This window comes from Petromyzon marinus, chromosome 51 (assembly GCF_048934315.1).
Source record: "Petromyzon marinus isolate PM22_M1 ecotype Great Lakes invasive population chromosome 51, UKy_Petmar_22M1.pri1.0, whole genome shotgun sequence".
NCBI classification, from domain to species: Eukaryota; Metazoa; Chordata; class Hyperoartia; order Petromyzontiformes; family Petromyzontidae; genus Petromyzon; species Petromyzon marinus.
This window is the reverse complement of record NC_133717.1, coordinates 6,790,539-6,806,669: the sequence shown is the minus strand read 5'-3', so window position 1 is coordinate 6,806,669 and position 16,131 is coordinate 6,790,539. Positions and strand designations below refer to the sequence as shown.

Genomic DNA, 16,131 nt, shown 5'->3' with positions numbered 1-16,131 from the left:
ATCTCCATGGCTCTGTATATCTGTGTGTGCCTGTGCATATTACTGTGTGTGTATCTCCGTGTCTGTTAGTATACCCCTCCACGTCTCTATCTCAATGTATCTGTGTATTCTTCCGTGTCTCTCCGTGTGTGTGCGTGTGTCTCTCTACGTCTCTGCTCACGATTACGGACTTTTTTCCAACAATCCAACCCTGGAAGCTCCTAATCTGAAAGCGTTTCCACAGCCGTTCCCAAGATTGAACGGCCAACTTGATTCAAATTCCCGATCTCCATGAACAATGCCACATGACACAATCGTGGCCTTTGTCATTTGCAGCCAGCGGAGCTTCTACGAGTGGATTATAAACGATGTTTAATTTACCAGGTAAGGCCCAATGACCTTTATAGCGATTATTCAGCAGCAACCTGGCCAGAAATGAAAGCTCAACGAAGTGGCTTATCACGTGGAGGGAAAAACCGGAGGACCCAGAGAAAAATCCACTCGACCAGAGGGAGAGAGACACGCAAACCCAAAATATACAGCAGGCGTCAGGGTCGGGATGGAACCCACGATCTCCTGTATACCAGGCAAAGCAGTTAACATTTAGCCACCGTGGCGGCGGCGAAGACGACGCTACGCTCAACGGCGCGGCCCCCACCTGGGCGGCGAGTGGTCCCTGTGCCGCGGGCGACGCGGGGGGGATGAGTGGGGATGGCCGACCTCCTTCTCAGCCACCTTCACCACTGCCGTCGCCGCCTCCTCCTCCTCCGACGACGATGACGGAGACGAGTCTGAGAACGACACGGAGCGGCGAGAGCCACGCACGGCGAGAAGGGGGTGAGGGAGGAGCGTGGTGGGGGGGGGGGGGAGATCGTGAGCAGCGCTAACGTTTGGGCTGTGGCACGGGTGTTTTTACTAAAGAGACAAAGATCCCCTGTCTAGCCTTAACAGACTGTTGGTGCAAGTGCTGTGAGCACCGATGAAGGCCGGCACAGCGCACGAGGGGGTGGATGGCCAGCACCAGTCCAGGCCATCTTTGTCTCCCGAGTGGCGATGTTTACACACCGCAACAGGTACTCACTTTGAGGCTGTACACACACACACTTACCGGAGCTCGAGTCCTGGTTCTGGCGTCGGTACTGGCGCCGGGTCTGCACCGAGTCCGGGTTCGTCCCCTTCCTCTCCTCGTCTGAAACACAAGCAGCAGCACCTCGTCAACAGCTCCTCCTCAACCCCCCCCCCACACCCCCAATCAAACATCCTCGTTAACACGTCACCAGCAGCCCTTGTCAATGCACGTGTACAGCCCCGTTCGTCAATCCGCTGCTAGATGAGGGCTCCCCCCCCCCCCCCCACGTGGATCGTGTGGGGTTTTTTTCCCGCAACGTACGTCACCATGTCGCCGAGTAAGGGTTCGGAGGGACATTGCGGCGAAATCCACTTGCACTGCACCACGCTTGCCGCCTTCACCAACACTCTTTGACGCCACCCCGTTGGCCAAAGCCTCGTTAAACGCCCCTCCCCCCACCGTCCACATCCCCCGCTCGTGCTCACCAGAGTCGGAGGATCCAGCCTTGGGAGACTTGGACAAGGAGCGGCCTCCTCCTCCGTGCCGCTTCACGTCTGCGATGAACGTGAAGAGGAAAGTGCGTCAGATGAAACCATCGCGCGGCAGTGCGAGCGAGCCTCTACCAGCTGTGCGACCAGGACTCGTGGTGCTCGATGGGCATGAGAGGGCGTGAAAAGTGTGGGCCGTGTGGCAAACTATAAAGCTGTTAAAACAATAAAATGTTATTATTTTACCAGTTAAGGCCCACCGAGCTATTGAGCTCCTTTTCGGAAGTGACCTGGGAACAAATGATAGCTCAACGAAGTGGCTTATCACGTGCAAATTTATAGCAGCCAAATACTGTAAACACGTGTTTCTAAATGTGGAGGGAAAAACCGGAGGATCCGGAGAAAAATCCACAAGACCACGGGGAGAACATGCAGACTCAAAATATACAGGCGTCAAGATTTTGGATCGAACCCACGACCTCCGAGATACCAAGCGAGGGAGTTAACATCTCACAACCGTGGAGTAGTGGGCGAGTATGAATCTCCATGTGTGTCAGGTGATTGCGATAAGGGTGTGTGTGCGTGCATGAGCAAGGGGAGTGGGGGGGGAGTGGGCGAGTGAGCGGGTGTATGTGTGTGTGCATGAATGAGGGTTACCCACCTGGGTGAGGAGAGTGAGAGCGGTGAGGGTGGCGAGTTCGGTGAGGTGCCGACCGATGCGAGTGGCGCCGGCGTGGTGAGGAGGCACTGAAGGATCGAGACCGGGATTTATGCCTGTGCCAACACCAGCAGTCACCATCATCATTAGAGAACTACCACATACACCACCCTACATCACCAACACCCCCACCCGAGCACATTTCCCATACTACAACACAACTACACACATCACCCATAGCATACACAATTCTCACACTACCGCACATAGCACTATCATACACCACAACAACAACCGCCATTCGCCACTAAGTGGCGGTGACGTCACCACGACGCTTTGCGCCAGGCTATGTGCACCTCGAGGCCACGCGAAGTGTCACGCTACCCATAGCGCGCACACACCTTCTCACACTACCACACATAGCGCTACCTACCATATACACAAGCACACCGCACACACCGTACACCACACACGTACAACACACACCACCCATCCACATCGGAACATTAGCCACACCTTGCAGACAACCCATGCCGTGCACGCCACGTACCATCCACGCCGAACCTCGCACACAATACCATTCACGACATCACACCGCCACACCACGCGCGACCCTCACGTGCGCGGGCGGGGGGAGGATCGCCGTCCGCGGGAGCGCGAGCGCCGGCGCAAGGACGAGGAGTGGTGGTGGTGCGACGGCGACGGGTGGCGGTGGCGCCGAGGGCTGGCTCGGCGCATGCGGTGAGGCGAGCTGCGACGCCGCGTCGGCGACGACCGGCGCCGCGAACGCGACCTGCACGCACACAAGGACAAAGATCCCCCGTGTAGCCTTGAAAGACTGTTGGGGAAAGTGCTGTTCGCGAGCACCTGTGAAGGCCGGCGGCACGGCACACGAGGGGGTGGGTTGCCAGCACCACGCCCGGCCGCCTTTTGTCTCCCCTGTGGCGATGTTTTACACACCGCGCCAGGTACTACCTCGGGAAAACCAGGGATTGGTTCGGTCGTGAATGGGAATCAAACCGAGGTCACGAAGCACAGTGCGCAAACCACTGCACCACCGCTCCGCATACCATCACACACACACACACGCGACCCCATACAACCACCCGTATCACCACACCACCCATATATAGCCAACACACCACCAGCACCATTAATACCACACACACCACCCATACCTCTACACACATAAACACCACTGCACACCTCCACCCCACCACACTAAACCATTGCGATGCACACTTAAGTTACATCTAAAGCTCAGTCCGCATTACACATTTTTTCAGGCCTTTTGTCAATCCACTGTTGGATGAGGGCCTCCCCACACCTATGTGAAGTTACTTGACCATACTTAACCACGCTGGTCAGTGCGGGCGTCTAATCAAGCGGGAGCACAGGACCGGTTCAGGTCTCACCCGACACAGACTTGAGGCATGGCGAGCAATGGAACTCGGGTCGCCGGGTCCGGAGCGCAAGTGCGCTTCGCCACTGTGCCACCGCTCCACCCTAAGTTTCCCATTACAGCCGGTTGAACGTAAAAGAGTGACTTCTCTATTTAGACGGCCGACGGCGTGCAGTCTCACCGCGAGCGGTGGTGCGGGCGCCGTCGGGAGTGTGAGCGAGAGCGCGAGCGGCGTCGGTCCTTGCCCCGAGCGGCCCGCGCTTCACCGTCCGAGTCGGCCGCCTCCACTTCCTGCTGCTTCTTCGCGGGCAGCGACGGTAGCGGCACCGCCGTCATTCCCACCTCCACTCCCCCCGCCAGCGCCGCGGCCTCCAGCCTCATCACCTCGCTGGGTCCACGCGCGCGCGCGCGCACACACACACACACACAGGCCGAGCGGGCATGAACGTAATACGTAGGCTTTGGATCCGTCAGGTGGTGGAGGGTCTCGCGACACAAGTTTTGCGAGACCATTACAAGGCCAAATCCGGAAATGTAGGGTTGGGTTGTTAATTTAGCTTTCTCGCGTGATTGAGGACCGCAAACACAAGACAGAACAAAACACACATATATGCATGGGTTGTGTTCACGCATTCCAACGCACGTCTGGTCCTCGGCAGAGGTTAAACGGCGATGATGACGATGATGAAGTCGCGTTCCTAGCCGCACAACAAACGAGGTGACGTCACGCGTGAAGACGTCGTCATGGGGAGGCGAGTGAGCGTGTGTGTGACCACGTGATGTCATCGCCTAGGCCGTCATTAATACAGTTATTTTTACGATAGTTAGCGTATGCCCTTGTGTTAGCCGGACAGATGGACAGAGCGAGCTAGTGCATTAACGCTGTAAAACTTGCTAGGAATGCATTAACGATGAAATCGCGAAGTGCAATTGCAGACGTACGGGGTAACCTACACCGCGTGTCGTATCGTGAGAATTCACATCGCATCGTATGGTATTGCGAACGTGACCAACGCGGTGATGCAATTCGGAACCCCTGGGGACAAGGCTGGTGCCCACCTGGTGGTGGAGGTGACCTCGGGGACCGGCGATGATGCCGCCAGTCCATGGTGCGCCGCCGACTGATCGGGCAGCGCCGGCGGCGAGTCTCCATGGTGCGTGCCCGCCGGCGGGTGGCTCATCTGCCCCAGAGCGTGCGCCAGCGCCGACAGCTGCGCGAGGTTGGGCACGGCCGACACCGGCGTCGCGGCCGGCGTCGGGGTCGGCTGCGCGGCGGCGGCGGCGGCGTTGGCGGCCTCCAGGAGAGCGGCGTGGGGGTGGTGCGAGGGGGCGTGGGCCGGCGCCCGTGACGGGGAAGGGGAGGCCGAGGAGGAGGAGCGACGGCGATCGCGACGGCGTGGGGAGCGAGAGTGGGAACGGCGCCTGGACGAACGCGCGCCAAGGCACACGGACAAACACGCGTTCTCACGTGCCCCCAACAAGATCGCACGTGCAGTCGGCACAAGTGATGTTAAGCGAGTGGCACCTACGAAGGCAGGCATGGCACGCGAGGGGGGTGGGTGGCCAGGACCACGCCCGGCTGCCTTTGTCTCCCCAGTGCTGACGTTTACACACCGCACCAGGAACTCATTGAAGGCCTGGACCAGTTCAGACATTGGTAACCGACGCTAAACGCGAGTGGTAACCCAAAGTCTGGTCACCAGGTTCGTAGCGCTATGTATGTACGTTGAATTTCTGCGCTAACCAATGCACCACCGCTCCAACACACCCTCGCAAAGACGACAATAACAGCACACATTCGACCACTCAGTGATGGCGACATCACCACAGCGCTTGCGAGGGGGCGACCGTTGTCTCGGCCATGCGTTTGCGCGAGATGCGCCCATTCACCTTGTGGGGCCGCTCCGACGAGGGGACTTGGAGCGCTCCCGCGCCTTCCTCTCCTCCTCCCTCTTCTCCGCCAGCGCCTCCTCCTTCATCTTCAGTGCTGCCAGCTTCTCCTGTTCCAGCTGAAACCGGCAGCAACAGGAAAGCGTCACCCCTCGGTAGGCTCTCAAGAGGAGGCCAGGAGAGCTCCATATGCTGAGGTTAACTATCCCGGAGCTACATTAATAATAACAATGAACACCCCAAAGCATCTCTGGATGAACAGATGGTGCCTTTTCCAATTCACAAGTAGCACACACGCCTCTAAATCATCCACAGTGCACCCGATCTTGTCAGATCTCGGAAGCCAAGCAGGGATGGGCCTGCGCAGCCCTTGGATGGAAGATGTTCGTTTATAAGTCAAGTGTTATCGGCTGCCACATTGGCCACCTTGTCAACAGGTGGCAGAATCGCAAAATACATTGTTGTACTGCACTGTTCTCCAACACCTATGCTTCCCTCGCCTTGACCAACCCGCACGGAGCAGTAAAGTACTGTAAAATAACTCCCTCGGTCCACACGGTATGGGGAAGTCCTCATCCAGCAGTGGATTAACAAGAGGGCTACACACGTATAATGTGTTCATGTGACGCTGCGAATGAAGCCAAGCATGCTTGGGAAGGACACTCGTGGCTTGAGGTATGTACGTATGTACGTCATGTTCCCATCACTAACGAAACATTACTACTAATTACTAGCCATTTCTAATCACCACGAACCACGGAGCACCGCAAATAATCACGAATCACAAACCACAGCCCATATATAAACATTTAAGTATGTACACACTTTGACCTTCTTTCGCACCGTACGTAGCCAACCGTGCTCATTGGAGGTGTGGGGGGGGACGACGGCCAGTGGGCTGGGACTAACTCCTGAGTGGCAGCCCAATGATGGGACACGTCCGATAGAGGACGCACCAACACAGGAGACGGAGCGGTAAAAACCGGCTCGTGCGCCGGCGCGTGACCGTGAAAGACGGCAGGCAACCTGTGGAGGACGTTCATTGGGCGGCGAATTGATCGCGGCTGTCGACGACGACGACGACGAGCGAGCGCGACGAACCTGTCTCTGCTTGATCTCCTCCTTCTTCTGCTCGAGGAAGATGGAGGGGATTCCGGCGATGTTCTCCTGCGCGCTCAGCAGCAGGGGCCACAGCTCGCCCACGAAGAGCCGCGCGTTCTTGCCGTTGAGAAACCCCGTGAGGTTGATCTGCATCAGGCGCCCGTCGGGGTTCTGAGGGCAACAAGGGGGCACAATGGCGCCACGCCGCGCCGATCTCAGCGCCCGAGCGCCAATCGGCAGTCCGATGCACGTCACTCGTAAAACTGACACATGCAGGGTCCAGAGCCCCCCGCCCCAACAATCTCTCCCCCGCAAGTCCCATCAAGGCACGCCCCCCCCCCCCCTCCACACCCCTCTGTCAGTGACGCAAACTTCTTAAAGTGTCAAGTCGCCAACAGGTCTCAAAAAAGTCACTAGATTGGCATTCTCAAGTAGTCAGAGACACGTCGTTTGACAACTGCAGTGATTCGTAATAGATATTTTTAAGTCAGGCCATGTAATGATCTGGCCAAATTTTTGTCGCAAGACCCCCCCCCCGCCCCCCTCACCACCCCACATCGCCAATAAAATTACATTTTCAAGCGTTTAACGTAAACACCGCGTTAAATTTATGAGGCACTTAACAGAGTTGCACCCACCTCGTTGCCGTCGGGTACACGGCTGTAAGTGCTTTGAGTGCACGCAGAGCATTTTCCAAAATCCACTGTTGTACTCCACTTCTATGCTCCAGCACTTACACTACCCCGCGTTGCCGAGCAAGAGCGGCCGCGGCCCATTGGGCTCCACACGGCCCTGACGGCCGCAAGAGGCAACTTAAAGGGCCACAAAAAGATTCCGCATCTGGAGTTAATTTGGCCCGGATTCATCGCTCTTTTCCAAGGGCGACTTGGCTAGGAGAATTAAAGGGCAAGGCGGAAAACGGAAATAAGCGAAGCCTCAGATTTTCTCGGCAAGGTGTCGCCAACTAATAAGGGTACAGCGTGGTGTCCTGCTAACAAGGGCTCAGGAGAACCAGGTGACCTGATAAAAGATAGACAATCCTTAACGCGCACTCCTCGGAACCTCTACTAAACCCGCATGACGACCACGTCCTCGTCCTACGAAGTCGCTAGATGCATCGCTTTTAGGGGAAACGCAGAGTCGCCAAATCTAGCGACACACTCGGCGAGTCGGCAATGCCGCCGTCGGCGTGGCGCGACCCACGGGCCGAGTGTGCGCGTCGTCACAGCCCGCCCTCCTCGTCCGGCTCCCCGTAAAACAACGGCTACCAAAACGGAGCGTCGCATACGAGCCCACTCATCAGCAGGGCCAGCACAGGGTGAGGACTTCCAGAGCAGCGCCGTGCGGGGTGGAGGCGTTGGGGATCAGTGGCGCTTGACGCAGAAGAACAGAATCGCTTGGGCTCGCTTACGCGGAAAAATATTACGCAGAGTAATGAACCAGTACGTAATCATTTAAATACGAATAATGCTCCACAAGGGCACTCAATGCGTGTTTACGCGGTGCTGCGTATGCTAATCGCGTGTGATTGCACGATCGTCACTCCGCATCTATTACATTAACAGGGCACCGTCGTGATGACGGGAGTGCTCTTGCCAATAAAAGTCTGGCGACGCGCAAATGTTCATTTAACAAGTTCCACTCTGCTGATGAAAGACCAAAGGTCGAAACCCAATGCAGCATTCTGTTCACTTAAACAAACGCTGCTGATTAACGCAAGTGTGGAAGAGCAATAGGCCGAAAGGCTAAGACACTGTTTCCTTTATGTTAAGTGATTAAGGTGAAAAAAAGCATATTCATCTATTTATAACGGTCCACAGCACATTATGAGACTTGCACAATAATACTACAGGGAGAGATTTTATAGTGCTGACCCTGCTCACAACTGGGCACACAACTTTAACTCACAACACAGAGCGGTAGAGCTATCTCTGATAGCGGTTCACCGGTGCTGGCGAGACGAGTATCAGCAGTGGCGGTAGTAGTCGTGATATCGTGGTGGTGCGGTGGCAGTGAGGATGCACCCGAAGTACTAAGACATCGGAGGGAGGAAGGAGAGTGCGTGCGAGAGTGGCGTCTTCAGACGTGGCGCTCGCAGGCGGGGCGGGCAGGCTGCAGGGCCGGGCCGTGCCCCCAGGGCCGACAGACATGAGTCTCTCTCATCGGGCCCTCCCCCGCTAGCGCAAGCCATTACCAACCGTGTACCACACATCTGAATCGCAACACACGAACAAGCAGCCATGAGATGGGCCCCGTGACACACAACACTCCTAAGCTAGGGTTGCGGCAATGCTGCCCCAACCGGGATTGTCCTACGGGTTAGACTCGCCATCGCAATGCAATTGGTCATGGTCAAACACCGCAATGCAGGAGCCCTCCTGAAAAAGTGCGGCTTTCCTGGATAATATTTTGCTGGTTAGAAAAATATTATTCTAGCATAATTATCGTCGCTCATTTTGCATGGCATAACAAAAGCACAGTAAAAAAATTGGGATTAAATGGCTGTTTACCCATTTAATCGGTGCTTCACAAAATGACCGACATACTTTCAGCAGTCTGTTTAATTATTTAACGGTTAATCACATACGCGGCACCATTATCGTTATAAGCATTGTAAATTGTAATGTTGCGGCTCCTTTAGCAGTCATGGCAGGCGCGAGGTGAACAAATTGCAGCTGAAGAACGTGCGTATCATTTACGGGTGCTGGAAAAGCACAAACACGATCACGCCGCGATACAATTGTGGCCTGCAAGTACCAGGTTACGGGAAACAGATATTGCTATAATTATTGTATCGCGAACGTTTATCCAGTGTCCCATCCGTAAAGGTTTAGTATCGAAAAATGGGATCGTTAATCACGACTGCCGTGAGAGATTTCACTCGCAGCACCAGCAGCGGCGCGACCCCTTGTTATGGGGGTGGGTCCAGGGAATAAGCCGCACGTGTCCGCGATTACCTCCTCAGTTCAGAGAGAGAAGTGACAAAATCTGAGCGTGGAACACCACCACTAACTTTTTTTCTTGAAAAATCAACGTCAACATTTTAACGTTTAACGTTTAACCACACACACACGCGCGTGCACACACACACACACTGGCCACGAGCGATAGTAAATTTAAAATAGATGCAGTTAATTATGCTCTGAATATAATTAGTACATTGTTTAAACATGTGAGTTTTTGCCGCCGTTCGTAATCCCGAGTGCGGTTTTCCGGATCGGGCTGCGTGTTTGAGCGTTCCTTCTCTCAACCTTTTTACGCCACACACTGCTTACTTACTTAGGGCGTGTACAACAGTTGACTTCAACAAAAGAGAGACCCGGAAAACCACACTTGGGATTTGAAATCACCATTTAAATTAAGTTTTAAAAACAAATATGTTATTCATAGTTAATCCGAGTATAAAATGTACTTCTGCCAATTGGCAGCTACAAAACACATTGAATAACAGTTTAAGGCATTACAATTACTTGGTGCAATTAACCTGCTTGTTAGACTCACCTCCGCTTAACACAGCACTGGAGAATAGGAGTCATGATGTGTGATCTAACAACTTGAGATGAAATAACTCCAAATTGGGTGTCAGGCCTTTTAAATCATAAATCACATCATTAGACACCATCAACACAAAGTGTGGACAGTCAACAACAGTCATTGTGCATTTTCTTACAACAACAACAAAATTTCAAGGTTCATACCCCCCCCCCCCCCCTTCATCAACAGACGCCCAGCAACAACAACAACAACGACGAGAGAGCAAGGCATCGTCGTCAGCGCGTCGTTACGTGAAGCTGCGTGCGCCGAGAGCAGCGACTGCTGCCTCTGCTGGATTCTCTCCCGCGCCGGAGCTGACGCGATACGAATCGCTGTGGTATGACGATCGTCGCCGTACCACATACCTACAACCCATCTACTCGAATCGTACTTGCCATCGGCATCGTGTTGTTTTTGTGTGGTAGGAAGCATAGCATAGCTTCCTACCAAAAATATGTATTATTTGACTGCAGTTCACCGGCCATATGGCTGCTCTGAGTATCCTAGTCACTGTATATAGTTACATTCTGTAAATGCTGATATTTGGCAATTACTTTGGAACACATTTTGCAAAGCGCTTATTTATTTAGAACATTAAATACTGCGTTTGTTATGTCAGGGGAGACGACATAGCTCAGAGGTCGCTGCTCATTGCAGAGGTTCATGGTTCAAATCCCACGGCCCACCCTGGTTATTACTGTGGTGTGCATTAAATGGAAAATATCACGCGTCGTCTGCCTCTCTGCGGATGTTAAAAGATCCCGCAACGTCATTCAAATTGACGAGGCCACTCCGCGCCAGCATCTTAGTTCGAATTTGCAAAATTCGATAACACTTAGCGACATCACCCGTGTGATGCCTCTTCCTTCCTTCGTGATAGCCTCGTGCTATAAGACGCGGACACCAAAATGGACTAAGCTATTATTACAATTCATAGATAAATGTTTTTGTTAAGAAAGTAAATATATATATTTTTTTACGATAATCGCAACACAATATATTGCGATGGGGGCGATGCGATTATCGTGGAGTCCCTCTGTATCGTACAACGGCCATATCACAGCAACCCTACTACGTGGAGAGAGTGCAGCAAAAGGCCTCTGCTGCAGTAGCTACAGCGCACTGTGCACAGCAGCAAAGAGCCATCACGGACGGGCGGATAAACGGTGCCAAGCTCAAGGCTTTGGTTACAGGGGAAATTGGTTTCATTAATGTAAAAGGGTTGCGGACGCTAGCAATTAGGCGTGTAATGACACTCAAGATCCCTCGATTTGAATCGATTCTCACGGTTCATGTTACGTGCGTCCAATTGACGACAGATTGTTCACAGTTCATGCACGAGAGTGGTACGATTGACAATGTAACATTTAGGCTGATGGTGTCAACAAAATTGAATATAACAAGCGACGAGTTATACAGTTTGTCCTCGAAATGATGCGCGCACGTGGATATACCGCGTGTAACAGGTCGTTTTGGAGGGGACCGCTAAAATTTGAAATTAAAAATATTAATCAAAGAACTACTGATGCTTGACACTGGAACGCATCGCCAAATTGTCGTGAGCTGCATCTCCATGCCGCTCTTACGCCTAACGCTTACACGCATCCCCAGTCATCACTGGATTATGTGCTCAGGTATTGGCTTGTGATTTTTGGTGGTTTCAGCGGACGTTTTTTTTTTCCCTTTATAATTATTTTCATATATTTTGTTATTGAATACAAAGAACAATATAACGAGACCAATCATAAATGGGCCGAATGCAATTGATGGGGTTTGGTTCCAAAAACGGATGCATACCGGGGCACACCCCACCCCCTATCAGGCATCCCGCTCTTTCGAGGACACACTGTTGTTCAAGGTGTAAAAACAAAGCAATGAGAGAGCACAAATTAAATCAAATCGTGACCGCAAATTTGGATAACTGATCGAATCGCCGGGCTGATGAATCGTCATATGCCAACTGGGATCACCGTGACGTCACAGCCGAGCGCTGCGGCTCTCCGGTCCGTGATGACGGATCGCTGGTGCTGGGCGCGGGTGTCAAAAGTGCGCGTCTCACCTTCTCCTCAAGCTGATTGAAGACGAACTCAATTACGACGTCGTCCTCAAAGCCGAGCATCTGGGTGATCTTCTGCGTGATCCACGGTTTGATGGTCTCCAGGTTCACCTTGGTCATGTCAACCTGGAGACACCGGGACACCAGTCACCACGAACCGCACACCCCACCAAGTCCCTCCAAACCGAGAGGCCGAGGCTCTGCCCCGTCGGGAGCGTCGCACCAGTCGTGTTCGCCAGCCATCATTATCATAAACACCATGGGGCGGGAAGATCGAGAAAGCACAGGTTCGTCCGTGTCTCACCAACACGCTTATTGTCAACAACCATGATCAATCCACTGCTGGACGAAGGCCTCCCCAAGATGTCATCATCCCTCAGTCAACACGATGCGATAATCCACCCAACTCCTGCACATTAACTCATTACATTCTTAGCTCTTTCGGTAAAGTCACGTTGAAGGGAAACAATAAAAATAATGAAATATAGCTAAAGCAATAAAATTATATATTTTATTATTTTTATTGTTTCCCTTCAAAGGGACTTTGCCGAAAGAGCTAAGAATATGAATCACTGCAGTCACGAAAGCTTTAAATCAAAAATTATGATCTCATTAGTGGCCATATTTTAATAACGTTCATAGATGCGATTCCACTGTCGCGAATCACTGCCGATGTTTAAGAACGGAGAATCATTTTTTTTTACATTGCGATGCATGGGAGAGCAATCGGCGGCTACAGGGGTGACGTGAACCCATGAGGTATCAAAAAGGAATGAAAACGTCTCGATTCGAAAGCACGAAACTTGAGTCACGTGTCACGAGGGTTAGAAATCCGCAGCAATTGACGATACGATGCATCATTCCACCACCATCAACGTCACTTAATCCAGGCATGCATTCCAATGCTACAAGTCTCTTTTTTTCCCCTTAAAGATTTAATTTACAGTTGACATGCACTCGCACGCAACACGATATAGTCTAGCATTGGTGTATGGTTCAATAAACTTGCAATTATCTGGGGTAACAGAGGAAAAGGGTGGCCCAGGTAAAGAAAACACTTGGGCAATGGAGTACAATGTCACTTAGGTATGAAATGTATTTATCGTTTAGCGATGTGGAACAAGAATGAATTCTCTGTTTTCATTACTTATCCGGTTTACTTACCAACGCGTGGGCAGTGACGTGAGCTCCGAGTCGATGACATTTGACGAGTGAGGAGTAGCTAATGATTAAACCAGCGTGCAAGTAAAACATACTTAAAAAATAAATTTCACCATGCACGGTTAATCTACAAACTGGGTAAATCCGCAGTTTGCAATGCCCAAGGGCAATAATAATCGGCAAACTTCAATACTTTCTGTAAACAATTAGAAACATTTCTTTGAACTGTAATATCATTCCCATACCTGTCAACCCATACGGTTTACCCCGAAATTCTTGTACAGGGAAATTTAGTTTTCAGGTCCACACGGCAGACAGCTGTTTGATTACGCGCAAAAAACCCCCATAGTTTTTGTCTTTGTTTGCGTTTCTCCCTTGTGATGGTATTTCGATGGATGAACGTTGAGATGGAAAGGGAACGGGGTGACCAATAAGGTCTGAATTATCTGTAATAAGGTAGGCACTGATAAGGGGTTGACAGAAACGCATTCCTCGTGTTTGTTTCCAGTCGCCGCACACTCTATCTACAGTACTACTCATTTATATAAACGCGTTCAGTTTGGCAGACACCATTCCCTTCCAAGCCACGGTTGCAGTCAAACAAATCCCAGACAACTGAATGCCCATAGACTTACAATGCGTGTACGGTACAGGCCATGGACGATCGCATTTTCCACATCGCAATTCGTTTTGAGTGTGCCCGCAGTGCTGCGAATGAGTGTGGAGTCGTGAACGTCATGGGAACTCTCACCTTGCCGATATGAAAATATAAGAATAGATTTTACCCTTTCTGGCAATAAAACAGGTGTGAAGATGTTAAACCACCAAACGGAAACCTTTTGAAAGCCATCATGTCTGGATTAACCACATATACTTTGTGGCGAACACGCAAACAAAAACCACATGCTCCGATAGTACGGTGTATATGCATTGACTTTGAGTACGTGTGTGTTGGATCATTCATCACCTTTTTCTCCAGTCCTTCGGCAAACTTCATCTGCTTCATGAGCTTCTTCTGCTTGTTGCAGAAGCGGTTGTCCTGGTCGGCACTCGTTCCCTGTGGGGAACACAGCGCGAGACACCACAGCTCACACAGTCGCTGTGATCACTGTTACGTTGCAATTATGGCTGAATTTTTTGGTGATTTTCGAAAACGTTTTTTGGTTTGGACATGTTTGTTTTGTTGTAGTACGGAGTTAGACTGATGGCCTTAATCTAAGTTTTCTTGTGGTTGTTGTTGTTGTTTTGACTTGCATCCCACTGGGATTTTTTTTTGCACACAGCGTTGGTGTACGGTGCTTTTTTCAGGAATATTTTGCTGTTTTTTTCATGGATTTTCTTTTTGTACAGTCACATAGTCACTTTAAGATGTTTTATTGTTCGTGTTTTTTGTTTTTTTGTTTGCTGTGGTTGCACCCGATTCAAGAGCCGAATGGCTCACAGGGCTATACTAAAATAAACTGAAATTGAAACACTATTGGACACGGGCGCGTTCACCGTGCCCGACAGTAAAGTACACACAGGATCAACGTTACAGTATTATTACGCGTGTTTATCCAAGGAAGTATCACAGAACCCGAAGACTAATCGTCAGACGTCCTGATAATATGTTGCAGTCGGCGGCGATAATTCTGACTCCGAATCTTTATTTCGACTGGAGGAATCCGATGAGACATGAAGCTCTTCTTCAAAGACATTTTCCCCCACTTAATTATTTTTAATACATTTTGAATGAAGTCAATGGTGCGTTCAAACATTAACACCAACATTACTAAACATCTAAGAACATAAACGAGATTGGCGAGACAAGCGAGGCACAATGTTGGAAGCACAGATGCATGATGAACTTCTTTCGCACCGTACGTAGCCAGACAGAAAACAAGCACAGAAGAGACGGAGACATTAGACAAACACACCACGAGTCGGACACGGGACGTAATGAGACGCGGACGAGCCAGGCAGGGGGGACAGAGCGATGAGACACAGACAGGGGAAAGACGCACAGGGGACTCGGACACACGCCAGAGACCGACGCACGCAGAGTGAAGGAAGCGCACAGCAGCCACAGAGACGGAATGTCGACGAACTAAACACGGAGGCGACACGGGAGCCGATGGCCACAAGGAGGGGTTTGCGTTTATTTTGTTTACCCAGCTGAGAACTCACGGAGGCCCTAGCTTAACGCGTCTCCATTTCCCGCAAGAGCGGCCCTCATTTGCACGAGAGGAGACCCACACGCAGCGAAGACGCAAGACAGACAGCGGCGTGTTGGAGGGTGCCCACAGGTCGACTCGGCGCGTGAAGGACCCACACACCAGGAGGCCAAGGCCTCGAGGCCTCCTGCTACGGGCCTCACTCCACGACCGCGCGCCGACCAATCGCGCGCGCGCACTCGCGCCACGTGACGCGCACCCCACCAATGGGGGGGGGGGAGGCGCGCGCGCGGGTCGCCACCGCCGAAGCTCCGCCGCGCACGACACGCGCTCCGCCATCTTTTGCCCGCCGAGCTGCGAACCGACGGCTGCCGCTGCCTCCACGCGCGAACCCCGCGCTGCGAGCAGCAGGGGGCAGGGAGGAAGAGGAGAGGGGTACGAGGGGTGGAGAGAATCGAGAGCGGCGGCGGCAGAGGCCGTGGCGGCTACGGCGCCGTCTCACCCTGAAGAAGCCCGCGTCCATCTTGGCTGCTTCTGCTGCGCCTCGCCACGGTGAACACGTGACCTACGCGAGCGTGTGACGTCACGAGGTAACAATTACGCTACGAGCTAATGGCGTCATCAACTAAATTCGCGTTGT

The 16,131-nt window shown here is 52.1% G+C and overlaps 1 protein-coding gene across 8 annotated transcripts in view; it reads right to left on the bottom strand.

The window, feature by feature from the left end:
* The window catches only part of LOC116953339 (uncharacterized), a 26,050-nt gene extending 9,919 nt beyond the window's left edge, over window positions 1–16,131 (bottom strand). For 3 of the 8 annotated variants that reach the window (XM_032973453.2, XM_032973454.2, XM_076074921.1), the window contains exons 1-12: window positions 15,994–16,131; window positions 14,306–14,395; window positions 12,181–12,303; window positions 6,588–6,758; window positions 5,487–5,605; window positions 4,656–5,018; window positions 3,778–3,984; window positions 2,814–2,987; window positions 2,198–2,310; window positions 1,534–1,602; window positions 1,088–1,168; window positions 638–770 (exon numbers count right to left, since the gene is read on the bottom strand). In XM_032973453.2, the coding sequence (XP_032829344.1) occupies window positions 638–770; window positions 1,088–1,168; window positions 1,534–1,602; window positions 2,198–2,310; window positions 2,814–2,987; window positions 3,778–3,984; window positions 4,656–5,018; window positions 5,487–5,605; window positions 6,588–6,758; window positions 12,181–12,303; window positions 14,306–14,395; window positions 15,994–16,014 (1,664 nt within the window). In that variant the 5' untranslated portion in view covers window positions 16,015–16,131. The other 5 variants (XM_076074918.1, XM_076074922.1, XM_076074920.1 and 2 more) reach the window with 5 other exon arrangements.